This window comes from Lampris incognitus, chromosome 9 (genome assembly GCF_029633865.1).
Source record: "Lampris incognitus isolate fLamInc1 chromosome 9, fLamInc1.hap2, whole genome shotgun sequence".
NCBI lineage: Eukaryota > Metazoa > Chordata > Actinopteri > Lampriformes > Lampridae > Lampris > Lampris incognitus.
In genome coordinates, this window is record NC_079219.1 from 14,693,092 (window position 1) to 14,721,011 (window position 27,920).

The 27,920-nt window shown below is 42.0% G+C and overlaps 2 protein-coding genes across 2 annotated transcripts; both read right to left on the reverse strand.

Annotated features, from left to right (window-relative positions):
- Nucleotides 1–3,710: 3,710 nt before the first annotated feature.
- Nucleotides 3,711–21,967, reverse strand: gpn2 (GPN-loop GTPase 2). Its single transcript, XM_056286319.1, has 5 exons — nt 21,165–21,967; nt 20,594–20,750; nt 20,209–20,369; nt 4,947–5,077; nt 3,711–4,744 (listed from the first exon to the last, which is right to left on the reverse strand). The coding sequence occupies exons 1-5, from the start codon at nt 21,582–21,584 to the stop codon at nt 4,672–4,674; spliced, it is 942 nt and encodes a 313-aa protein (XP_056142294.1). The 5' UTR covers nt 21,585–21,967; the 3' UTR covers nt 3,711–4,671.
- A 575-nt stretch (nt 21,968–22,542) lies between these two features.
- gpatch3 (G patch domain containing 3) lies at nt 22,543–26,578 on the reverse strand. Its single transcript, XM_056286187.1, has 7 exons — nt 24,635–26,578; nt 24,030–24,481; nt 23,708–23,882; nt 23,358–23,417; nt 23,097–23,218; nt 22,864–22,991; nt 22,543–22,756 (listed from the first exon to the last, which is right to left on the reverse strand). Exons 1-7 carry the CDS (start codon nt 25,038–25,040, stop codon nt 22,573–22,575), a joined length of 1,527 nt encoding a protein of 508 aa, XP_056142162.1. The 5' UTR covers nt 25,041–26,578; the 3' UTR covers nt 22,543–22,572.
- Between the last annotated feature and the right edge of the window lie 1,342 nt (nt 26,579–27,920).

Here is a 27,920-nt window from a genome sequence, read left to right on the forward strand (position 1 = left end):
CAGCTGTGAACACATAGTACGTAGGCGCCTCTGCACTGCACGCTGTAAGGGTAGGAGCAGGAGGAAGGGGGCATGACTTTGGTGGAAAGCGTTTGCTGTATTCAACTTGGGTTTGTGTTTAGTTAATCATTTCTGCCTTTTTGCCTCGCCCCATCCCCGTATACATGCTATTGTTCTCTTGTGTATAAGGACTGGTAGCAACAACAAAAAATAAACATTATATATATATATGTGTGTGTGCGTGTGTATGTATATATATATATATATATATATATATCTTGAATACAAAAGCAAAACCTGACAGACAAAAATGACGTTTTAAAAACTTCATTTGAAGCCCAGATTGCCTAGTACGGGCAAAGCAAACGGCGACATGGGTTTTTTTGGAGAACAGAAGGAAGCCTTGCAGCAAACGAGACTACCAATGTACATTCTCACTAATTCCCCCGCCTTCTCCTCTACCCACCCCCTCTCTGTCTGTCTCTCACTCCGAGCGGCAGAAACACTCCTCTTGTGAGTGTGGGGGATGGGCAGAGACACACAGCTCTCTCTCGCTCTCGCGCTCCCTCTCCCGCTCCCTCTCCCTCTCTCTCTCACTCGCACGCACAAACACACTGAACTACACTGTGCAGACCCGACCTTATCTTTTCCGAAGTAGACGTATGGACCGTTTTTTTTTTTTGCAAACTCTTCCCATTCTGGCCCTCAAATTAACGCAGATATCTTGGTCACAAAAGGGGGGTATGCATATACAAATGTTTAAATGAGCCAAGGGTGGAATGGTGGTAAGTACTCTCTGTAAGACTTTTAAAAGGCCTTTCAGATTAAAACGAGAAAAAGAAAAAAGAAGGCCTTAGGGCGCCCCGGTAGCTCACCTGGTATAGCGCGTATCAAGACTGAGTCCTTACCGCAACGGCCTGGGTTCAAATCCTGCCCAGGCCCTTTGCTGCACGTCATCCTCTGCCTTTCCCGTCTCTCTCTATCACAACCAAATAAAGCGGAAATGCCAACGAATATCTTTAAAACAATGTAAATGAGCGATACTGTTTGGAATTTGGTTTTGGATACAGGTGGGACAACACGCTGTCTTTTAGTTTCTTCTTTCTGTCTCGCTCTCTCGCACGCACGCGCGCATACGCACGCACACACACACTATCACGCTCTCTTTGATTCTCCCTCCTCCCTTTTGCCCTCTCTCTCTCTCTCTCTCTCTCACACACACACACACACACACACACACAAGCGCACATACACATACAATCACACACATCTACCTCTAGGGGGCTTAAAGGAAAATGCAGGAAGTACCAGTGAGGAGGCATACTTGATCACATGTACAAACATCGGAACACAATTTAACATTCTCCCTGACACACCCCCTTAATGCACAGACAAGATTGCGAGTCTAAGGCAGAACGTCGACTGTCTCAGTGTTGACCACGTTGCATTTACACGTATCTACAGTCATGCCCGAGCACCAATGGGTGCTCCTGAGGCGAATAACGCGTAATTTTGTCCAAATATAATAGTGCTCATATAATCGTGCATGTAATCCCGCAGTACATGTCTGTGGTAAGGACGCCTAGGCGTTTGCTTTTCACAGCATGATTACGGTGGATTTAAAAAGGGATGTCAACTTTAATCTAGATCCCCCAATAGAAAGGAACACAAAATGTAAGGGCTAATCTCTGTTCTTAAAAATAGTTTTAGTTGCTTAGAAAGACAGGGTCTTCCATCCCAGAGACCAGACACAGGGCCAGTTGTGCAGAAACACAGATTTAATGTGGCTTCCTCTCCCCGCCTGACTTAATTTTTCAGCTCCGGTTGCCAACAAAAGCCGGAGTGGAGTCCTGGGAAGAGGATTCGGAGACACATGCGCCATCTGCTGGATGGAGAGAGGGCGTGCTCGACGCCTCAAATTAAGGGAGTTATTTGCACAATTCATTACTTCCTCCACCGAAATATTGTTGGTTTTTTGGGACGTTTGCGTACCGGCTGCCCCTCACATGATAAATCATTAACACCTAATTACTATTTAGCTCAGATTTCACACCTTTGTCCAGTCACTGTAGTGAAACAGTGACCAAAGTTGGGCAGTTGTATTCAAAGTATGTCTACATTGTTTTTAAAGCTCGACAATTCTCTAGTTAAACCCGTGACCTTTATTTTTACAGATATTTAACAAAGATTTTTTGTCATTCTTTTTAAAGACATTAAACTGGGGTTTACAAAAACCTCTCTATACCATTTTGTTGACACATGTATGCCCTGCTCAGTCTCATTCAATATGTTGCTGAAATCACAGCTAGTTTTTTCATGGTTTGCGCTACAAAATTAAGGACATTGCTGCCATGCAAATTTAAGGAACGCTGCCGTTAATATTTCATATAATATTTTGGCATTGTGAGTATAAAATATGAACTCTAGGTAGGGTAGTATTTTATTGTAGGAGCCTGATTCCACCCCGTTGCACTCTTAGCTGCTTATTGTCAAATCCAATTATATTCTACCACTTGCGTATGATTTATGGAAAAGATCATACGAATACACGATTTAACTCACTTTCCAGATATTTTCACTTCTGCTTAATTACGGAACAATTAACACTGAACATTGTGCCCATTTCTAGTGACAAGTATGTATGATGGAAAGAAGAGTGTAACTCTAGAAGAGTGTACTTAGTAGCTTGCAGATCCCTGCCAGGCGTATCTGCCCTCCCTCCTCTGATGCTCGGACTTAAGTCGAAAAACCAGCTGAGGGGGTAGCACTCAACTGCCGTGTAAAACAGGTTTTGAATCACCATAACCACAAGAGGTCCTTCATCATACAGTCATAATTATGCACAAATATTATTAGTCTAAAAGGCCCAGTAGTATGAGAGATTAGCAGCAGACAGATACATGCACATAAGACTGAAAAACCAGTGTTTTCCCCCCCTGCCATTATTAGACTTTTGCACAGTGCCCAAGTCAACTGAACCGGAAATATGAAAAAAAAAATCCACCTGATAAAAACGTTTTGCCTGTCAGTCTGTGGATGCGCAGCCTCCTAGGCCGCCAATGTCTACCAATGTCTACCACTTTCCAAAAAGAAAAGGAATGCTATGCAAACATTTTGGTTTAACCCTATCCCCGTCTATATTTTCACAATATAATAAAGTTGGGTGAACGGTTTGCGATCGTGCATGCGTGACTCACATCCATGGCTGTCACGGTTTTTGGATTATCAAAAAAGTTTTTTTTTCAAGATTACTTTTTTGGCATTTCCCACTTTCATTTGACAGTGATAGTAGAGAGAATGGAAGGCAGGGGAGAGAGAGGGGATGAGATGCAACAAAGGGCCCGGGAGGGATTTGACCTAGGCTGCTGCGCGACGGATTCAGTCTTACGTGGTGCGCACGCCACCAGGTGAGCCACCGGGGTGCCCCGAGTTAGTCAAAATTCTTTTCATAACTTATGGTCATGTCGCTGGCCAATCCAGCATTGGTCGAGTGAGCAAGAGAGTGAATGAAGAGAGGGAGTGGCAGAAACGAGAACAAACGTTCTTCAAAGGTTTTAAGTCACCACAACCACGAAAGTTTCATCATACAGTCATAACTGTGCACAAAACATTTCAGGCCGATAGGTCCAGTAGTATGCGAGATTAGACATGAACAGACAAACAAACGCACACGCAAACACAAATGCAAAAAACAAACCTTTTATTTTTTAACAATATAGGTTTTTGTAAGCTAAAAAAAAAAGCACTGACTATATTCACAAGCAACATGGTGTCATTTTATATTAACCAGGTTGTGGGCCATATGAATATACTTCCTAGGGGCATCCGGGTAGCGCAGCGGTCTATTCTGTTGCCTACCAACACAGGGATCGCCATTTCGAATCCTTGTGTTACCTCCGGCTTGGTCGGGCATCCCTACTGACACTGACCGTGTCTGTGGGTGGGAAACCGGATGTAGGTATGTGTCCTGGTCGCTGCACTAGCGCCTCCTCTGGTTGGTCGGGGTGCCTGTTCAGGGGGGAGGGGGAACTGGGGGGAATAGCGTGATCCTCCCATGCACTACATCCCCCTGGCGAAACTCCTCACTGTCAGGTGAAAAGAAGCAGCTGGTGACTCCACATGTATCAGAGGAGGCATGTGGTAGTCTGCAGCCCTCCCCAGATCAGCAGAGGAGGTGGAGCAGCGACTGGGACGGCTCGGAAGAGTGGGGTAATTGGCCGGATACAACTGGGGAGAAAAAGGGGGGGTTTACTTCCTTTGAGCCGACTTGAAAATATTGGCCCTGATTAAACAATAACTTAGCTTTACAACTGTAAATCTGTCTTTTTTTTTTTAATCAAAATGTGTTGTGTTTTATCGACCATATCCATGCTCTCATCTGAGGACCATGGTAGAAAAATTGGAAGCCATGCCCTTCTGTCTTGGGTGTACTTTGTTGGCTTATTCAGTCAGGAAAAAAGGACAGCATGTGCTTTACTGTTATTTTTTTACAAGGTCTGGTGTAGCCTTTAAGGGCCCGCAGTGCCTGAATTTGGTTCCCCATCTCCTCAAAGCTTTTTGTACAAACTCTTGAGAAATTCTGGTTGATTCGGAAGAGTGTTGCCAAGAATCCTCTGGTAAAACCAAAGCTAAAAAGGCCTCTCTTATGTGCATTCATTTGAATTTTGTAATTCACAGGTCCATCACTTCCTCCTCCATGGTCTTTTCACCTGTTTCAACATACCTCTCTTGCACTCCCAGAGTCCTGCAAGGTCAAACGTTAAGAAAAAACAGATCCAGAAATCGCACAAACAAAGACAAAGTTTCAGAATTCATGCTATAACATTCGAGTTTCAGTTAATATGGTGTTGTCATTGCAAAACAGCAGGGAATTTAGAGTGTTGTTTTTACTGCGTAAGGTTTAATCTTAAAACAGTCACAATGAGTCATTGATTGGGAAAGGATATGAGTTAAACTGGAAGTCTGCCCCCACAGCAGCTGACATCATGGCCTGCAGATTCCTCTCCTCCAGGTCTCCAAAGCAGTAGCCATTGGCCTTGTCCACTGCCCGTAAGACCTGAGTCATGCTCTCTTTGTCCTGGAGTGGTAAAAGGGTGGCATGAGATAAAAAGAAACTGATGTTGGTTTAAATTCCTGCAATTTCCCATGACCCGACATAAACTTCACTAAAAATAAACAAGGACTTTATATTGCACAGAAATTATGTAATGATATTTCTAGCAACTATAAGCAGCACTTATAGTAACACAAGTAGTCCTATCATAATTCAATGATAGTCTTTTTTTTTAAATTTCCAATGTGTGTACAATAACCAGCACCATTGGGTAATCGTACCAACATAACAGTACACTGCATATATTCATATCCCCCTCCCTCCCCTCCACCCCCATAGGCCCAAGTAAACAAAACAAAATAAAAATGAAACAAAGGTATATTTAAGTATATTTTCTGAAACTGCACTACCTGAAACTTGCACTATTATACATTCAGAAAGCACACCAAGGCTGTATTAAATTGAGACAACTCAAGCTGTACTTGGTATGTTAATAGTTGTATTCAAAATGTGCTTAAATTTAGTAGTTATACTATTGATGTGTTTTTAGTTGCTTTTGCCTACCGAATTAGTACACTTTTAAAAATTTCACTAAAATACAACCTATGTTTTGTAAACATCTCAGGTGTACCCACCCTTAAGTATAATTGGATTACACTTACAGCATATTAATGATCAGGACACTATACGTGAAATGAAACACCAAATATACATTGCCAGTATACCCTCAGAAAAGCACATATGTATAGAAATATACATTGAACACACTTATTATACCAACAATATACTTTCAGTATAGAAAAATATACTTGTTTTGACATAGGTGCCTGCACACACATGAACATGTATGCATGCACACACGTATAAACACACAAAGGTTGTGTATAAGAGAACCAAAACAACAAAAATAAAATCAAAAACAGCAACAAAGCTCTGAGTAATAATAACATAATATGGCCATAATTTATGGTGTACCAATATCCATACAGGCTTAAGCCCAGAAATTGTCCAAGTCAATTTTTAATCATCTCTAGAATTTTTTTCCAGTTAAGTAAAACGGGAACCAAAGCTCTTGAAAAATATATCCACGGTTATATTTTCCGTCCATCCATCCATTATCCAAACCGCTTATCCTGTTCTCAGGGTCGTGGGGATGCTGGAGCCTATCCCAGCAGTCACTGGGTGGCAGGCGGTGAGACACCGTGGATAGGCCGCTAGGCCATCACACAGGGCCAACACACACACACACATACATATACACACACACACACACACACACACACACACACACACACACACACACACACACACACACACACATACCTAGGGGCAATTTAGTATAGCCAATTCACCTGACTTACATGTCTTTGGACCGTGGGAGGAAACCGGAGAACCCGCAGGAAATCCAAGCAGACAGGGGGAGAACATCCAACCACCACACAGAGGACAACCCGGGATCACCCCCAATGTTGGACTACCCCGGGGCTCGAACCCAGAACCTTCTTGCTGTGAGGTGACCACGCTAACCACTGCGCCACAATGCCGCCCCATAGATAATATTTTTCTAGAGTTAATGTCTAATGGTAAAAATTCTGGTATTTGGTTTAAAAGTTGGAGGAGAATAATTTTTCCAAAGCTGATGTATGCATTTCTTAGGAATGAATACTCTGCATTTTCTTTAATCTAATTGAGAATCAGGCATATAATTTAATAAATAGAGACAAGGGTTTAAATCAAATTCTATTTCCAAAACTGATTTAGCGAAGGACTGAATCAAATTCCAGAAACTTTTCAAAAGATCACATTGCCAAAACAGATGCATAAATGTTCCTTCTTTAGCTTTGCATCTAGGAAAATTTGGTGAGTTATCTTTGGACATTTTTTGCATCCTTATAGGAGATAGAATTCATGGATAAACTTAAACCTGTAGTGTGGAAGTTTTGTTTCCCCCTTCTGGCAGTGAGAATAGTACTACTCTTCTTTCAGCGCTCTCCAACAAGTAAAAGCTACATCAGTGTATATCTTCAAACCTGCCAATTCGAATTTGTGTTGGAATGTGAAGGGTTAAATGAAAGAAGCTCCTTTGCCCGCCCCCCCCTTCAGAATTTTGCTGCCTCTATGACGACTATGAAAATGCAGAGGTCCACGCAATAGTAAATTCAACGAGTAATTTCAAATGACAGTAAAATCAACCAATCATATCTTCCATCTAAATGGGTGGGTTTTGTTATTGCTAACTTTATGTCAAGTTCCACCTGCTGCGGGGAGATACAAATCACAAACTAGCGAGAGAGAGAAAAACGCCGATAAAATAGCTAGCTAGTTAGCCTGCTGTTTCATGGTGGAAGCTAAGAGTAATGTTACCGCTAGTGAGGAGGACATTGTTACGAATTTATTATCCACGCTGTTTTCAAGATTAACTTTTAATGAAAAGTTGGAGTTACTTGGCAAAGAAAGACCTACACGAGAGCTTAATTTGGTAAATTATTGTAAACTACTAATAAGACACGTTAGTCCCTAACTAGCGGATCTGACCCTTTAGCCGAGCGGTTAGTGATGTCGCCTTGTGGTGCAGTACACCCCGCATCGAATCCCGCCCCGGGCAAAAAAATAACCGCTTACATTATTTAAAATCTAATAGGCTGCCATGCCAACTGATTGTATTCTGGCCGCTGCTGCCACTGTTTGGTATACATATTGTAATGATCACGGACGGATTGACTTGCTAGCCTTTGGCTAACGGGTTGGACCCTTTAGTCGACCGGTTAACGTAATCGCCCGTGGAGCGGGAGACCCGGATTCGCGTACCAGCTGCGGTGGTCCCCGGCTGCCCCCCGAATTCGCTACATTGGTGTCAGAAGTGGGATAACGTGACCGTGAGGCCATCGGGGAAGTGCATGCGATTGATAGGAGAATAGATGGAAATATCGGTTTCTCAATACAATCCTTCCAGGCTTAAATTGAGTTGAAAACAGTGAAACACTGATCCGTGTATTTTATCTTATTGAAGTGTTTAATAAATATGAGAGCCCAAAGGCAAGGGATTGAAAAACCTGGCTTCCATCTGGACCCATAATATCTACAATAACCATGATACTAATTGGGCTGACCAAAAGTAATACTGGAGATTGGGGAGACCAAGACCCCTCACGGGCTCTGGTTTCATGAGGTTCAATAAACTAATCCTTGGCTTTTTAATTCATCGGATACATTTTTAAATATATTTGTTCAGAGATTTAAAAAATGCCGCAGATAAATAACATGGTAACAACTGAAAAAGGAAATTAAATCTTTGGAGAACACTCATTCTTATAACATTTATTCTTCCCAACACAGACAATGGTAGAGTGGACCATTCACACAAATCCATTTTGATCTTATCTATGGGGGGGGGGTATAGTTTTCTTTGAACAGATTATCTAAATGCGTTATAATATTTATTCCCAAGCATTTCAAACCCTCTGGTGTCCAGTTAAAAGGACAAGACTTATAAAATTTTCCTGCCTGTGTCATATGTAAGAGACAAGCATTGGCTTCGTTATCATTTATCTTATATCCTGAGTATCTTCCAAATTGTTCTATTCTACTATATAAAAATAATATTGAGTTTTCTGGATCTTTTATACATGGTTTCCGCCAGTGTATTGCAAGCCCAGTGGCCCGCCAGACCTAAATTTATTCCCCGTTGGGCCTAAATATCTGGGATTTTTTTAATAAATTCTTAAGATTTTTTTTACACTACAGTTACAGTGGGGCGGCTCGGTTGGAATCATAGCTATAATGTTGGAGAGCTCACCATGCACTAGAGGAAAACAGCAGGTTTGAAATCAGTATTCTTTACCCTCATTGTGTATAGAGAGATGTTCAACACTTGACACTTCCAATTATCACAAGCTAACAGCACTAAGTGTCGATTTTTCCCTCTCTTGGTTGATCTAGCACAGTAGCCAATCAGGACTTGAATACAAATTTTTTGTAAAGTACAAAAACTGATATGTTTTATCTTAATTTATTTTGTTGTTGTTGAAATGTGCCCAGTATTCCAAGGCTGTAAGAATCAGTAGCCAAGCAGCACTTTTTTCAATTTTTGGTGGAGTGCAAAAACTTTGATATTATCCATCCATTATCCGAACCGCTTATCTTACTCTCAGGGATGCTGGAGCCTATCCCAGCATTCATTGGGAGGGAGGCAGGTGGGAGACACCCTGGGCAGGCCACCAGGCCATCACAAAGCCCCCCCCCACACACACACACACACACACACACACACACACACACACACACACACACACACACACACACACACTCATACCTAGTGGCAATTTAGTATCGCCAATTCACCTGACCTACATGTCTTTGGACTGTGGGAGGAAACCGGAGCACCCAAAGGAAACCCATGCAGACACAGGGAGAACATTCGAACTCCACACATAGGATGATCCGGGATGACCCCCAAGGTTGGCCAACCCCGGGGCTCGAACCCAGAACCTTCTTGCTGTGAGGCGACCGCGCTAACCACTGTGCCATCATGCCGTCTTTGATAGTATTTAGTTTAATTTAATTTCTTGTACTGCTGTTGAAAAGACAGTATTCAAAGACTGAACATTTTCATATTCTTTGTAATACTCTGCTATAGTTGTTGATTTTTCAAAATGTGTTGAGTAAATGACTAACGTATAACAACACATTATGTAGTCATGTTTTTGATTTTCCATTCAGCTTTTAGCACTGACTGAATGTAGGGCCCTCTAGAATCTGTGTTATAGCTTTTTTAAATTATCAATGCTGTGATTCTGTCCATGATTCTGTAATCACAGAAACTACAGGGCCCTATTAATGCTGCCATCAGTCACTGGCCATGCCGGGCCCCCGTCAATAAAGACACTTGCCACCGGGCCTAACAACTTTTCTGGGGGACACCTTGGTTATATATAGAATTATGTCATCTGTGTATAGAGATATTTTGTGTACTGTATGTATTGTCTCACACACATGATTCCGATGTCAAAGAGAGTTGAATCAGTTCATCTGGACACAATGTTTATTGACAGATGTGTTTCATCACTCATGTAAGTAGCCTCTTCAGTCTAAACTGACTGCAGGTATCCCCACCCTTATATACAGTTGCATAACGACTGAAACCAACGATCAGTTTCATATGAAAATATGTGCATGACCATTAACTACAGTTACAATGGGAATGTTGCCAATCACAGCATTGTAAGATGGCAACAGATGTACTCTTACGCGCTCCCCCCTCGGTTCAGGGATGGTTGTTCCTTCTTCATATAGATGGCTTCTTTGACTCCCCATTCAAAGTAGCGTTCCTCCCTATCAAGGATGTCCATATCCTCATCCTTGAAAGAGTGGCCACTGGCCTGTAGATGGGTGTAGACTGCGGAGGCCTGGCCTGATGTGTTAGCTCTCCTGTGTTGTATCATCCTCTTGGCCAGCGTCGTTTAGTTTCCCCAATGTACAAGTCACAGCAATCCTTCTGGCACGTAACAGCATACACTATATTGCTCTGTTTGTGCCGGGGGACCCGATCCTTGGGGTGAACCAATTTCTGGTGCAGTGTGTTTTGGGGTTTGAAAGAAACTGAGACAGTGTTTGGAAAATACGCGTCTCAACTTTTCAGACACTCCCGCCACATACAGAATCACTGCTGGTTTACGCGTAGGCAGCTGTTCTCTCTTTGATCGGCTGGTGCACTTTTTGGGCACCTTCCTGGCTTTAACAAATGCCCAGTTAGGATAACCACACTTAACCAGGGCCTGTTTAATGTGGGATTTCTCCCCTTCCTGGGCCACTGTGTTGGTGGGGACACTGTCAGCTCGGTGGTAGTGTCCTGATGACTCCTAGTTTGTGCTCCAGTGGATGATGACAGTCAAACCTTAAGTACTGATCAGTATGTGTTGGTTTACGGGAAGCATCAACAATCAAATGTCCCCCATCACCAATTGCAATTTCACAGTCTAAGAAGGGTGTAGCCTGTCATTTTTCACATTCTCCTTGGTGAGGTTGTCCACAGAGTTGATGTGGTCGGTGAAGTGTGGTACGCCCTGAGATTTAATTTTAACCCAGGTGTCATCCACAAATCTGAACCAATGGCTAGGTGGTGGGTGTCCCTGGATAGGACATCAGAGCCTTCCTTTTCCACTAACCTCCATATACAAGTTGGCCACTATAGGTGAGACTGGGGAATCCATAGCACACATATGCCTCTGCCTAAAGTACTGCCTCCTCTATGTGAAGTACATGGCCTGAATACACAGCTTCAGGAGCAAACACACTTGGTCAGTGTTAAGGGTGGTCCTATTGCTAAGGGTGGGGTCATTTTTTAATTTCATATGGACTACCGCCACTGCTTCATCAACAGGAACACACATGAAGAGAGATTTACCATCATAAGAGACCATTGTTTCATCCCGTTCCATAATGTCCCTCACCTTATCCACAAAATCCATAGTGTTGTGAATGTGATGTTCATTACCGCCAACCAATGGTTTAAGAACAGATGCAAGAAACTTAAGAGATGTTATAGGTCATTGAGTTAATCATGCAAACAATAGGCCATAATTCTCTGTGAATAGTACACATAACCACTGTAACTCTAGTTAATGGTCACGCCCATATTTGCACATGAATTTGCATATGAAACTGATTGTTGGTTTCGGTCCTTAAGCAACTGTATTGTTTATAAGAGTGGGGATACCTGCAGTCAGTTTAGACCAAAGAGGTCACTTGGGTGAGTGATGAAACACATCTGTCAATAAACGTTTTATCCAGATGAACTGATTCAACTCTCTTGGATTTTCTTAGCCGGATTACTGAGCATGCACGAATACATGATTCCAATTGTTCCGATCACCCATGCAAAAAGCAAAGGTGACAATGGACACCCTTATCTCATCCCTCTGGTTGATAAGAAGTCAGAGGAACTACTGTTAGTGATAACTGTTGGTTTAGGACCTTTGTATATTGATTTGATCAATTCGGTGAATTTAGAGCCCACATTAAATCTATGTAAAACACAGAAAAGAAAACTGAATTCAACCCCGTCAAAAGCCTTTTCTGCATCTAAACAGTGAAGCAGAGCAGGTCTCCAGCAGATGTCCAAATAGTTTACTACATTCAAGAGTCTTCTTATATTGTCAACAAAATATCTCCCTTTTATAAAGCCTGACTGGTCCAGATTAATTGATTTAGGCTAAATAAATTCAAGTCTTTCTGCTAATAACTCAGTAATGATCTTATAATCGTGGTCAAGGAGACTTATCGGGCTAAATGAGGAACAATTTAAAGGGTCCTTGCCACTTTTGTGTAACACACTAATATGTGGCTTTTCATAGATGGATGGAGTATTCTACTCTAATAAAACATTATTCATCAATGAGATAAAATAGGGTGAAGGTCAGTCCACAGTTCTTCATAAAATTTGACCAGAAAGCCATCTGGCCTTGGGGCTTCATTTGGAGGCACTGAATTAACCAGAATTAAACAGTAGCCAGAACTTGTGTGTAACCTAGGTAAACAAAAGTCCTTTAAAAGGGTTACAGTCAATAAGAGCAATATAAGTTAATAAATAACTAAATAAGTTTATGGTTTCATCTTAAATGTTGTTAGAAATGTCCATAAGGTTAAAAACAATGGTACTAAAATAGTTGTACAAAAATTTAAGTTTAATTTGTTTAATTTAAAATTTAAATTTAAGTTGTGGTGGCACGGTGGCGCAGTGGTTAGCGCAGTCACCTCACAGCAAGAAGGACCTGGGTTCAAGCCCCGGGCGTGGTCAAACCTTCGGTGTCGTCCTGGGTCAGCCTCTGTGGAGTTTGCATGTTCGCTCCATGTCTGCATGGGTTTCCTCCGGATGCTCCGGTTTCCTCCCACAGTCCAAAGACACGTAGGTCAGGTGAATCAGCTGTACTAAATTGTCATATGTGTGTGTGTGTGAACTAAATCGATAAAAGCATGTATTTTGGTTGTAAAACTCCACTCAGGTATTTCAGTTAAACTAATTATCAGAAGAAAGACTAACTTATTTTTATGTATACTGTACTGTTACACAACAGGCCAATTTTGTTGGGGTTGAAGAATTTGTTTGGCGTTGCATCCCCGCGCTGTGGAAACAAGATGGCAAGCCACCCAAAGGAGGGATAAGCTGGATAGACATCATCTTCTGTGAACAGTACCTACCCTCCTACTACAGATAAGGACATTGCTCCGTTTCATCGGAAAGGTGGTAGGACTGAGACATTATTTTCCGGAGATTGCTGCAAACCGCAGTGGGTGCTTATGGACAGCTCAAGAGTCTTAAACAAGGGACTATTGCGTTGATTTGTGAAATCTGAAGTTATTGGTTATGCACTGGATGGTGAAATTTTGAGTTTGTATTTAAGATTTAAGTTGTGCTTAATTTTATTTATTTTAGTTTTGAGGTATACTGGTAATACAGATGACTGTGTTACTGTGTATTTATAATATATAATTTAATATATAATTTACATATAATTTATAATATTGTAAATATTTATGTTTTCTGGTTAAGGTAAACAAACAAAAGGTTGAACCTAGGAGAACTAACTAGGATTAAAAGCTTAAAATATCTTAGAGGGATAAAGTACAATAGAATGAGAAAATAAACAGTTAACTCAAAGAAAATAAAGAGAAATAGAAGCAAAAACCTAAAATAGGAACTTGAAGGACCCTTAAATCAAAGCATTATCTTTTGAACTAAATAGGTTTAAGTCAAACTAAACTGAGAAACTAAAGAGTATAACACATATTTTCCTACGAAACTGGAGAATTTTGTGAGCTGAGTGATTTGAACGTCCATGTTTCTATGTAAGTCTATGTTGTGGTACCACTTAATCTAATGTTTGTGTCTACAACTACGAACCTCTCTATATAAAGCCAACATTTAAACTTATTTCTAGGTCTGTGGTCTATCATTGCCATTGTTTTAATTCATCTACTGCTCCTCTGAAACTAGTCTCTGATCCTAGATATCTGTTTACCCTCAAAGGTGCTACATCTGCTTTTGTAAATGGTGAATTAAGGTGTAATTCAGATAATTTAGGTAAACCGATGCTTTGGAGGTAGTTATCCAGTTCATCTTGTGAATTGTTACTGTGGGATTTATAGAGTTCATTATAAAACTCATAAAAAGCCTGGTTAATCTCTTCTGGGTTATATTGTTGCCTTTGAAGCAAATTGCTGTAATAACCCTTTCTGCTTGCTCCTTCTTTAATTGATGGCCAAGTAATTAATTGGATTATTACCAAATTCATAATGCTTTTGTCTGACATGGTTTTGTGATTCATTTGAAATGTTGAGATTTAGTTTAGCTCTGGCTATAGTTAATTGTCTCCAATTATCTTCTGTGGATGTGGTCTTATGACATGCTGCTCTTCTTTGTACTTCTCTCTCAAGTGCTTGTCTTTGCGTCAGTTTTTCATGTTTTTTTTAAATGATATAAATTAAATAATGACTCCTCTCAAAGTGGCTTTTGCAGCTCTCAGATAATATTGGGCTCTCTGATGGGATCATTGTTTTCTTTTATATAATTTGTAATCCATACTTGCATTTTAGATTTAAATTCTTTATCTTTAAGTAAGGAGGTATCAAATTTCCATTGCTTTGAGATAAAGATTTCCTTATCCAAGTGAATAGTTAAATGAATTCTAGCATGATCTGAAAGTATAATTGGCTTAATTCCACAATCTTTCATCATGTGCAGATATTTTGAGTGGATAAAAAAAAGAATCTATTCAAGAATATGAATTATGAACATTTGAACAAAAATTATAGTCTTTGACACCCTGGTTTAATTCATGCCAAACATCAGTTGGACCACATTCTGTGCATCCCCCCATGAACAACCTTTGAAGATTTAGAGCTGTGGCCCTTAGTCTGATTCAGTGTTATTCTGGGTGCATTTTGACTAAGATAAAACGTGAGCTCTAGTTCCCCATTGCTTTTGTCCATCCCATAGTATGGCCTCAAGTCTCAGCTCTTGCAGCTGTATTAATGTTTGTTATATCAACTACCAAAGCGTACCATAGCCTCTGTCAGCTGCTAAATTACAATGGCAGCAAAAATAAAGTTATGACTGTCATGGCTGTTTGTTTCATGTTTTGGTTCTAAGGCTCAACGGTTCCCCATTACCTGATTAGCTTGCCATGTCTGTTCCTGCCCCTGCTTTGCTCACCTGTCCCCCATTCCCTGATTGGCTTGCCATTTCAGTTCCTGCCTCTGCTTTGCTCACCTGTCCCTCATTCCCTGATTGGCTTGCCATTTCGGTTGCTGCCCCTGCTTTGCTCTCCTGTTCTCCATTCCCTTATTTGGCTTGCCGTTTCGGTTCCTGCCCTGCCTTGCTCATCTGTTCCCCATTTCCCTGATTGGCTCCCCAGCAGTATATATTCCCCCTGGATTATAGAAAAATGTTTCTGTTGTTAACTCATGTTAGCCTGGTGCTTCATGCCTTCTGTGGTTTTTGTACCTGTCGCTTCAATCTGTAAGTACCTTGGCTCAACAAAGCCTTGCTTTATCTCAGCCTGTCTCCATGGTCTGCATTTGGGTCCTGTTCCTGCACCCCCCCCCCCCCCCCCCGTGACAGCATAACCTGACCAAAAATGGACCCAGCAGATCTGCTCAGTCTGCCATATACTTGGGAGAATTTCAGTGTGTTGAAGGACACTTTCCTCAGAGAAGAGCCAGTCTTTAAGCTCCTCACTACCATCTGGAGGAGGGACCCGGAGTATGCCCTGGCTTTTTTTTCTGGTGGAAACCCACATTAACCCTGTTCCTGAACCTGTCCCTCACAAGCCTGTCATTTCGGCCTCCTATGTTTTCAGAGTCTCAGCTTCCAGAGTATCAGCTGCTCAGCATCCCAGAGTCTCCGCCACCCAGCACTGCAGCATCTCCACTGCCCAGCACCACGCTACGGAAACCCTTCCTGTTCCAGAGTGGCCGGCCTGTCCCTGCCAACGCCCAGTCTGTTCCCGCTCCTGAGCAATTGGCTGTCTCTGCTGATCCTCTTCTCCAGCCGTCGGCCGCCCTTGCCGACGACCAGGCTGTTCCCAAGCCGTCAGCTGCCTTTGCCGACAACCAGTCTGTTCTAGCCTTTGCTGATGCTTGGCCTGATCTCGATCCACCACCTGTCTTTGGGCTTTTGAGGTTGCTTGGTTCCAGCTCTCAGCTTCCCATGTCTCCAGCAGTCCCACTTCCTGTGGCTCCACCAGCACCCTGAGCGGCTGTCTTGTCCACATCATTGGCCTCTGGGTCATCAGCTGGAGCTGCTCCGCCCTTCAGTCCTGCTTCCTGATCACCCTCCAGATAGGTTGCATCTGTCGGTCCAGCCCTCGGGCCACCTGCCTGAGATCCCTGGCCCCTTTCACCTGCTCTCAGACCACTTGGTGCTCCTGGTCCGTTCTTTTGGGACATCCAGAATCGGTCCCTTGAGTGGGGGGGGGTCATGGTTGTTTGTTTCCAAGGCTCACCTGTTCCCCATTACTTGGCTTGCCATTTCGGTTCCTGCCCATGCCTTGCTCACCTGTTCCCCATTTCACTGATTGGCTCCCCAGCTGTGTGTGTGTGTATCTATTGATATATATATATACACACGCATTCCCCCTGGCTCATGATCAGATTATAGACATATTTCTGTTGTTAGCCTGGTGCTTCATGCCTTCAGTGGTTTTTGTACCTGTTGCTTCAGTCTGTAAGTACCTTAGTTCATTAAAGCCTTGCTTTATCCCAGCCTGTCTCTGTTGTCTGCATTTGGGTCCTGTGCCCCCTGTGATGAGTGGCTGGGAATTCAAAGATTAAAAAAAAAAGTGTCCATGTGTGCCACCCCCCCCCCCACCTTCATTTTAAAAAATTAATGATCTATGATCTACTTGAGCATGAAGATGGAGGATGGGTTGTGTTATTCAGCCATTCTTCGAAGGGAGCCATTTTGGACCCAGTAAATTAATGTGGGAGCAATAGTGTCTGGGTGAGTTCTATGAATGGTTGTGATGTGTAACCCACATCCCATTCTAAAACAGATCAAACGAATTATGCCCTCTTGGAAGACTGGTCAGCCTACATTGCCAATCAGTCTGGGGAGCATCACCATTTTCTTTCTTATTCTAAAATACTTTTCAGTGAAATGGTTGTATTCAGTCAATATATTTTTAATAAATCAATCTTATAGTGCTTTTCTAACAATCAAAGTCGCTTTACAATAAACTGGGTGAAACAAGACAACCGTCAAACATACAGAGGTGGATGGGAAGGGGGTGCTACGAGAGGGAGAAGCGGTAGCCAAACATGACACCAGCAGTACTCTGACTTAAACAGATGCAAAAGAGCAAGGAAAAACAAAAAATGGCACTGTGGACGTTGATTTTCTGTAGGGGTTTACGCCTGTAGCCTATTCTTCTCCCGAGGTAACCACTAGGCAGGGGCACTATTTTACCCATAGCTGGGGGGCTGGTTCATGGGCATCAAGACCTATCCACACGCAGGTGGGCCTGAGTACCGCAGGTCTATAGGCCAGACCTCCAAGTCCTTTGTAGTTCGGCCAGGGTCCAAAGTGTACCCGGTTACCGTGTGTCGCCATGAGGAGGCCCTAAATAGGGCTTGCTGTTGGAGAGGCTATGTACTGGCAGGAAGAGATTTGCACGCTTGGCTCTCCTGTTCGCATTTCTGATAGACAGCAGTGAAGGTTGAGAGTGAGACGTGACAGGCACAGAACACCACCAACATACTAGACGCTTCACAACAACCCGACTTCTTACAGAAGAATATCAGAAGTAAACAATACCGTTATATGCTTCATATCTCCTTGTTATGGAGACTTGCATTAGTTTTGCCATTCTTTTAGATCATGTACTCAATAACAGCACCTATGGGGTTTCATTTCTTCGATAAAGAGGTACTTAGGAAAAGCCAGACAGGCTAATTTAGGAATATGATTTTGATTTAACCTAGAATGGACTTAAGATTTGATGATCGCTAAGGTGGAACCAATTCTAGAGTGAATGACAGTTGTACTGTGGTCCAGCAATGCAGTACAGAGCTGTGCAATCTTCTGAAGAACAGAAGATTGCTCAATGTCAAGATTTCTTTTCAGTGATTGTGGCTGAAATAGTCTGTACATAAAATTACAAGGTAGGGCTGCACAATTATGGCCAAAATGATAATCACGATTATTTTGATCAATATTGAAATCACAATTATTTATCACGGTTATTCATTGATTTTAGGGATAAAATATATTTTCTTTTAAAATAATTCTGTGTGGTCTTGTGGGGAAAATGACGTTTGCAAGCATCGACTATTCATTTTAAAATTACCGTCGACGTAATGGAATTGTCAGGCTCAAGTACAGCTCAGTTGTTCTACTTGACCATAGGTCAGTGGTAGTCGCAAAGTACTCGACAGCTGTGACATCCCTCTCTATTTACCCTCGATGTGTTGCATACAGCGCAGGTAAGGCCACTTTGGAAAAATAAATGCATGAGGGGATCACACATCTTTTGTCCAGAGTGTTGACCGTTCTCCTGAAGCCTTCATTGTTCAGTGTTTATTGGACACACATCTTTGGCCAAATGGAATGTGACTGCATTGGTTATTTCAGTCTGTCTTTGGGAGCTGGGTGGATACAGTGATGCACTGCACAGGGTTGCCATTATGGATGTCTGAGTTGACGTTGGACAGGGATGGGGATTCAGTGAGCTAACATTAGCAACGTTATTCTTCTTGGCCTTCATGCGTTCATCGTACTGCAGTTTGTGGTCATTTTCAGATGATTGAAAAGCTTAGTTGTGTTGCTTTGTAGCGCGCACACAATTCTACGGCACTCTTTGCATATGACTTGTTCTTGGTTGACGTCACTTGCTCTAAATCCAAATTATTTCCAAACAAGGGATGATGATCCATTTCGAGGGACTAACTCTTCGCCTTCTGCTCCAGACATTTGATATTCGTTTCACCCTTATTCATCTACTCTGGACTGCAGCCGCAACCAGAAAATGTTTGCACAGGCTGCCGCTGCAGGGTTGGCACTTAGAGTGAACAGCTGTGATTGGTCAGGCAGTTAGTTCAGGAAGCGCTTGATTTGATATACAAGGGAGCATTCCTTGAGTGGAGCACGCATTTTAAACATCAATATCGCAGTCAATCATGTTCATTTAACTGTGGGAAGCCAAAATTGTGATCGCGATTAATATTCGATTAATTGTGCAGTCCTATTACAAGGTGCTGCAAATAAAAATCCAGCACTCTGCTCTTGAAGTTTTGGATTTTAATTTGTTTTTTTAACTTATCCTCCCGACTTTGGCTTTACAAACATTTTATAACTCTGGCTTGGGGTCCTACGAGTGTCCACTGCAGACAAGAGAAGCTGGTTGGGTTACTTAAGACTACATTTATTTGAATGGTAAATTGGTGTGCTAAATGTACAGGTCTTAATTTTTCAAAATATTAGCTGTGACTCACAAAAACATCTCATTGCAAATGGTGATCTATGGCATAAAACAGAATTAGTTTGGAGACACAAAAACTTGTCAGCTCTCAATCCATTCAGTAAGGAACAGGGGGTACGGCTATTGAAGTAAGCTGAGAGAGACAAACTCAAAATTGAAGTTAAAACTAAAATGGCTACGTACTACATTAATGTGCCTCTTTTATGGATCACATTTCATTGGAAGACTAAATTTAAGTTATCAAAGATCAAAAATCACGGGATACAATGGTTATTGGGCAACAGAGGTTAGTTTACCATTTCAGCTTTTTCCTGCATCAACAGCACACACAAAAGGTCAAGACCTTTTATTGCACCAAAATAGTTTAAGTTTAACGGTATTGGTGTGATAGGTCATATTTAATCTTCATCATTCCAGTGATCCATTAATATACAATACTTAATAGCGACAATCCCAAGATGCAATCGGATCCTTTTGGATAAGACAACAGCTAGGGTTTTTTTTTTTTTTACTGTGTGGGGAAGATGCTAACAAAACAGCACTGTTGTTTCAATAGGATTTGTGCTCAAACCCTATTTGAATAACTGGTGATCTTCAGGATTGTAGCATGAATGTATCAATATTTTTTTTTGCATTGAATAATGGAAAATCGGTCGGCATATATCAAAAACACAGTCCTACCTGCACATTTAGAGGAACAAATGAGACAAGGCTGTAATCTTGAATGACCTCAGCCAATTTCTCATTAAGTTGGTGGAATTTCTTGAAGAAGGGGTCTGCAGCTAGGTGATCCAGAAGATAAGTCAGGTCCATCACCTCCGTGTAAAAGTCCAGATTGAAGGCTGTGCCAGAATAGAGAAAAAAAAAATTCCCCCGATCAACAAATTATCCCGATGACACGGGTGATAAACATCACATCCTTACTGTTTTCCAAAACAGGTTGCCAAATTACTGCATGGGTCTTAAAAATAGGTATAGGATGAATGAACTTCCTCAATGAACACTCTCATTCTTCATTTAAAAAAATCTGTTTTCTCCTGGATCTACCCAACAATCCTCATCTCACCCAGTTTGCCATACTGCTCAATCAGGTCCATCTTGGAGAGGACATTGATATGAGGAAGCTCCACATGCAGCATTGTGGACAGGGATGTGCACAGCACTGAGATAAACTTGGCTGGGTCTGCACAGTAATGTGAATCCACAAGGTGCACTGCAGCCAGCTACAACAAAAGAGAGAGAGAAAGTGAAGGAGAAGAGTACAAGAACAGCCAAGCTGTATTTCATTTACTCCAACACACCAATATGATTGTGAAGCACACTTAATGAAGAAACAGACAACAAAACAATTCTGATATCTGAAAATTAAGGTTAACAAAATGTCATTAGGCCAGGGGCACCGGCAGGGATTTTGAGGCCATGAAAAGATATCACACTGACGAATAAAAAGTTTGTAGCCTTGGGGGCCCTTGAAATGGTCTTAACTTTCCACCCCCATACAGCACCATTGCTTTGGAGCATACGAATCACTTCAGCAAGAACAGTTTGCTGTGACTTTTTAAAAAAAAAAATATTGGTTATTGTTTTCAGTTTAACATGAACAGCCCACATTCACTTCGATCTCCGAGGAAGCTCACCCTGAAATTCCACTTGTCCAACTGCGAGAAGATGTTTTTGACAGAACTCTGGTGAGTGTAGAGCTCCACCTGTCCAGGGCAGTCGAACAGGAAGTAACAGTCACTGTGCTGCTTCATCTTACTCTCCAACCAGTGCAGATTTGCCTCCAAGTATTCCATACAATACAGGAGGCCGCCGTTTGGCCCCAGCTTCAAGCCCTCCATCACGTCATCGAGGGTGACCAGCTCTGATATGTTCACGGCACAGGGATATGGCAGGCCCTCGTTGGCGGGGTCCATGTTCACTACGACCACTTTGCGTCCCAGGTGAGACATGAACTCCTGCATTCCCTGGCAATATGTGGTTTTACCGGACCCGGGGGGTCCTATGACCACCTGTCCGAAACGTAGGGGCCGGCATCCCGCCGCCTGGCCGGACATAGTGCACGCTGCCTGGTTCACTCACAGAGAAGGCAAAAGCTTGATGTTCAAAAGGGCTAACAAGGATGCCTTTATATCTGCTGGTGTCTCTTAAAAAAAAAACCTCCAAGAGACGGCAGCAAAGCACTGCCGTTGCTTTCTAACAGTCAGGTCAACATGACAGCCGATGCAGAAAGAAACTGGGTAGTTCTGTTTTAATGGCGCAACCTCGTTAACTTACCTTGCTAACCACTTTAAGCGCGGTTTGTTAAACTGGTGAGTTACGCTATGTTATTTTAAAGACGATAAATAAACGCTACGTCGTGTCTGTTTTATTGCTACGCACTATTAATAAAATCAAACCTACAAAGTTAACTATCAGAATACACCCGAGAGCCGGCTGCCGCCGTCACAACTAAACACGACTATAAACACAACTACATGGATCATATTCGTTGGAAACTGCTTCCGGGTTGTTTCTAGCGCGTGTCAAAATAAAAGGGGTCCGTGACAGGCTGCCGTACCATTGGCGCTGTTGGCCGACTGCATTCATGCGTTTTTGTTGTGCGTTGTGCTTTTTAAGTGCATCGGCCAAGTGTAACAGGTGAGTTGATATAAAAGATGGCGATGTCACCTGTGAACACAGAACGCTGTTTGTTATTAGCTTTCCGATGTTTTCTCACTGCTGATCTCCACATCTTTTGACAATGTGGACTACTTGCGCTGATTTTTGTAGCCCCAGAACTGGAACATAAAAATAATCATAACGCCAAGTTTTACCTTTAAAATTATGTTGATTTTTTTTTATTTTGTTAATAGCTACATTTTTCTTAAATTTCGGGCCGATGCCTATTGACCAATGCAACAACTCACATTCTTGGTAATGTAGAAATTGACTTGATAAATAAAAACTGAATATGATAAGAAATAGATCAACACGAGTGGGAAATAATTTTGACAAAAAACATTTTATTAGAAAACCGACTATATCAAAAAACAAAAACAAAAATCATCTTCGTGGTCCAATGCTTCCCCCTGGCTGCCAGCCTCTGTACTTCATACTGGTGTTTGGTTGACGTCTCAATAAGGTATCACCTTTATCGATGTCTTTGGGCTTATCATATACTGTGGTGATATGAAAATCTGTTCTTGGCTTTTTTACAGCATATGAACTCAGCTTTTCTCCATGATACCTGCACGAAAGAGAGATGCACAATAGCAACCAACACATTATGAAATAACAATGTTCTGTGACTTACATACAAAAAAAATACCAGTGTTGAGTTTTGCTTTCACTTACCCAAAGCCTCTTTTGCAGTTGGGATGCTGTCCCTCATTCTCAAGGGCTTCAGGGATCCCAAGCTGGCTGTTCCCCAGCCCTTCACCATCCTTCCAGCCCTGTTTCTCCATGACACGGCGGCCTATGCCCTAACCCAGGCAAATTTATCATAAAAACACTTATCAGCTGGTAAAGGCTACGATTTCCAAAAGTAATAGTGATTTTTTCAAATTATTTGTCATGAGGTGCCCTACCTTTGTAAACTTTTCAAAGCTGCCAATGGGCGGATTGTGCCCTGATATATTTTCAAGGCCATCCCTCAGCCTCTTTTCATACCGCATGCGGACATAGTCACGGGAGTCCATGTCACCTCCATCTGTGTGTGGTGGAGGATGAGATCTGATTAGAAGAAAAGCTTGTTCCACAATAACAATTCTTTCATGCAATAATTCTTTGGGTCTTTTGGTTAATCAAAGTAAACAAAGTTTTAAAAAAAAAGACTGCACTTGAGTTACCTTTGTCATAGTATATGCTCATATCAACATCCCAATCATCTGCTGTCTGCTCATCAAAATCTACAGAAAGAGGGGTAGAAACAGGCCTAATTAACTTATATAGCAAACATATTTCATTCATGGCTTACTACAAACTAAATAAATTTACACTTAATAATTTGTACGAATCTTTTATCTGAATCAACAATAAGCCATTTCTGTAGAAGTAAAAAAAAATCCAAATAAATGCAATTTGTGTATGTTTTTTTATCATAAACAAATGTGCAAAGTAAATTAAATAAAATATCAGAAACGGGATTGGAATTTTTCTTAGTCAGATTTGAAAGTTATATATTCTGTTGTATTGCTACCTCCTTCTTCCTCCTGCCAGTACTGAGCATCAGTGTAAAACACCAGGCCTGAGCCTCCCTTTTCCCATTTCAGCTCGATCTCCTCTTCATAGAGTCTCTCCTTGCTACGTTCCTGACTTGTCACATCATCATGCAAAGCTTCATGGCGCTCCCACTCCTCACAGCGGTCATCATCCTAAAACCAAACCGAAACCAAGGTGCAAGTGTCATGTGCTGGGAAAATGCCAGTCATTCCTCATAGTTATGCTGCTCTCATGGACAATAATAACATATTTATAGTTAATCTACTCGTCTACTCAAGTAAGAAGGTATTTAAACCCACATCATCTGCATTTGACTGCACATCCTCTTCTTCCTCCCTCTGGTCTTCAGTCTCTTCCGCTTCAAGGAAGTCCGCTTGTTGCTTGGGTCCTGAAGATGCGGTGGTGACATCACCAGGGCCGGATATTTCATGTCCTGCAGCTGTGAAGACATTGTCCTCTGTGGCCGGTATCACGTATGTGTCATGATATTGAAAGGGCACATTGCCATAACGGCGGTTGGAGCTGGTCTTGGGGAAAGTGAGGCCCAACTTGCGGATGAGGCGTGGAGGCAGACGACATGATTGGATGAGCTGTAGAAACACTTTCACTGGTGTGCCCACATTTCCATTCTGCATCAAGGCTGGTGGGTTTAGCTCCGACAGGCTTTTCAAGTCAGCTTCTGTGAAATGTTCTGTTAATGACACCCGGTGCCTCTGCTCAGATTTTGTTTTGTAGGGGAACACGTGCTCATCTGCAAAAGAACGCGAGTGTAACGTCATTATTACGCCTTTTAACGGGCACAACAAAAAACGACTATACGATGAATAAACAAACACGAAAGACAATCAAAGACAGCAGAAGTTATACTGACTCAGTGTCGCAGGACGTTAGCGTCGGCACTGACCTCTGTAACTGGAGAGTTTGATCCTCTTGATCACACAACATCTTGCGAGCCAGTTTCCTTTCGAGTCAATCCACTGATTCCCAGCGTACAACCTGACAAATCTGTCCGCTTCCTTGGAACGCACCGAGACTACGCAGCAGCATGTTTTCGTGGCTTGCTTCGACGAGCTTCCGGTCGTCTCAGAGGATTTCGAGCTGCCCTCCTTGTTGTCATCGGAAGGTGAAGCTCCACGACTCCCCCTGGAAACGTCGGACTCCCTGAGGACCTCCGGTCGGTGTCGGTAGTGAAAACACTGAAAAGCTCCGCTTTCTAAAAACTGACTGAAATAATTTCGAAGGTCGGATGAACGAAAGGCGGCGGGGATGTTACTGACAGCAAAATAGACGACGGGTACGGCGTCCGCCATTTTTGTTTACGTCCAACGATACGAAGACGTCAACTCTGACGTCAGATCTGGTGTAGGACGCATTCCGGTGTAACGTCAATTCTGTTTCCGCTTCCAGATCGTCCCTTCTTCCTCTTCTTTTTCTTTAATCGAACCTTAAAAGGACGTTTCATTTTTGTCATCTCATCATCAGCCGCTTCTCCGGGCTCGAGTCGCGGTGGCAGCAAGCTAAGAAGGCCACTTCTCCCCAGCAACGCCCTCCAGCTCCTCCTGGGGGATCCCAAAGCGTCCCCAGGCCAGATTGGGACATGTAGTCCCTCGAGCGTGTTCTGGGTCTACCCCGGGGTCTCCTCCCAGTTGGACGTGCCCGGAAAACCTCCAAAGAAAGGCGCCCAGAAGGAATCCTAATCAGATGCCCGATCCACCTCAACTGGCTCCTTTCGACGCGAAGGAGCAGCGGCTCTACTCCGAGCTCCCTCCGGATGTCCGAGCGTCTCACCCTGTCTCTAAGGCTGAGCCCAGGCACCCTACGGAGGAAACCCATTTCATGGCCATAGGTGAGGGTTGGAACGAAGATTGACTGGTAAATTGAGAGCTTTGCCTTCCGGCTCAGCCCCTTCTTCATCAACGGTCCGGTACAACGTCCGCATTGCTGCTGATGCTGCACCAATGCGCCTGTCAATCTCCCGCTCCATCCTACCCTCACTCGTGAACAAGACCCCGAGATACTTGAACTCCTGCACTTGAGGCGGCATCTCATCCCCGACCCGGGGGGACCAACTTGGAGGCGCCAACTCTCATCCCGGCCATTTAACATTTAGTTTAGTTTAATTTATTTTATTTTATTGTTTATTTGACAGGGACAACGCACAATTTTACAACTGCACCAGAGTTAGCTGGCAGCTAATTTGCGTCTGCACTCCCCGGGTAGACAAACAAACTACAATTAATCCAGAAGTAAAAACATAACAATACATAAAAAACTGTTGGACAGGCAGACAAAGAACAATCAAGACAAAATAAAAACATGACAATACATCAGAAAACCAATCTCAAATGTTATAAATACAATCTGATCTATTCAAAACAGTGGATATAAATAGCAATCTGGCCTATATGACAACAACATAATAAATATGGATTTCATCTATTCAGCAACAATACATATAAATAGTAATCTGACCTGAAACATCAATGAATAACAATCTGAGCCAAACTATGACAACAGCTATAAAAATCAATCTGGCCTATTCAGTGGCAACAAATATAAATAACACACAGTCTACGGTCACGTTGCACCTAGACTGATTCCATCCAGAACCCTAGGCTGCTCCTGACTAAGAAAAATATAGTAACTACTCTGAATAAAAATAAAACCAAAACCCTGAGTGAAATCTAAAGTATGTGCGAAATATTAAAGCAAGGACATTTATTTGTGATTACACGTTTGTACTGATTTTAACCAAAGCTTAAGATTCTTTTCAAACACAGTAAAGCTGGCGGACTCTAACATTAGGGGGAAGGGAATTAATACATTATAACCTTCATTCATTCATTCATTCATTCATTCATTCATTCATTCATTCATTCATTCATTCATTCATTCATTCATCCATTCATTCATCCATTCATCCATTCATTCATTCTACAAACTGCTTATCCTGCTCTCAGGGTCGCGGTGCTGGAGTCTATCCCAGCAGTCATTGGGCAGCAGGTGGGGAGACACCCTGGACAGGCCGCCATGCCATCACAGGGCCCACACATTCACACCTAGGGACAATTTAGTACGGCCGATACTTAAAAAGGACAGTTTGCCTCAAAATCAAAACTACATGTTTTTCCTCTTACCTGTGGTGCTGTTTATCCATCTAGATCGTTTTGGAGAGATTGGTCATAGAGATGTCTGCTTTCTCTCGAATACAATGGAACTGGATGGCACTTGGCTTGTGCTGCTCAAAGCGCCAAAAATACATTTGAAAAACCTAACAAACAGCAATGGCTCTTTCCAGAAATCATGACCCCGCTTGTTCTGAGCAGTTTCATGTAGGAACTATTTTTCTTAGACCGAAGTACACCTACTACACCTACCTAAATAGCACTACGGGTAAGAGGAAAAACATGTATTTTTGATTTTGGGGTGAACTGTCCCTTTAACCAAAATTAACTAGTAAAACTTAAACAAATGACATCGAAAGGGAAAGAAAACAGCAATTAAAAAGTTATAAGTATTTAATAAGTACTTAAGTTTAAAAAAAAAACAATATAATCTCCCATTTAAATGTCATCTTAATTTTACCAAATACCCAGTGGTGAAGCTAACTTATTTATTTAGTTGTTACATAAATTTTTTTAACTTTTTTTTTTTTACTCTTGTATTGGTGCACTGTGTTATTGTTAGTTTGTGTCTATATGTGTGGGGAAAAAACCGAAATTCAATAAACAGATTACAAAAAACAAACTCAATAAGACTGTAGATGTGTCATATGTATTCTCATGGATTTTATTTTACTTCTCAAGTCTCAGTGTGAAGCCTACAGTTCATTGACCCAAAAGCAACAGCTTCCTTTGGCCTTCAACTCAGCTTTTATAGTGGTATTTTGATAGTAAAAGGCAGTAAAACAAGACAGAGCTTCTGGATCTTGATGTAATACTACAGTTGAACACGTTTTTTAATGTGTATGGAAGACTACAAAAATTTTTTTTTTTAGCTATTTCTTGAGAAATCGAAAAATCCGTATACCCACTATTTAGTTTTGCTTGAATATTTTATACCCCTGGGTGGAAGTCAGTATTCTATGAACTACATTCAATGCTCCTTTTTTTTCTACAGCCCTTTGTCTTGACAGATTTCACTCATTAATGACAAATGATTAAAAACACTGTTATCACAGAAGAAACAAT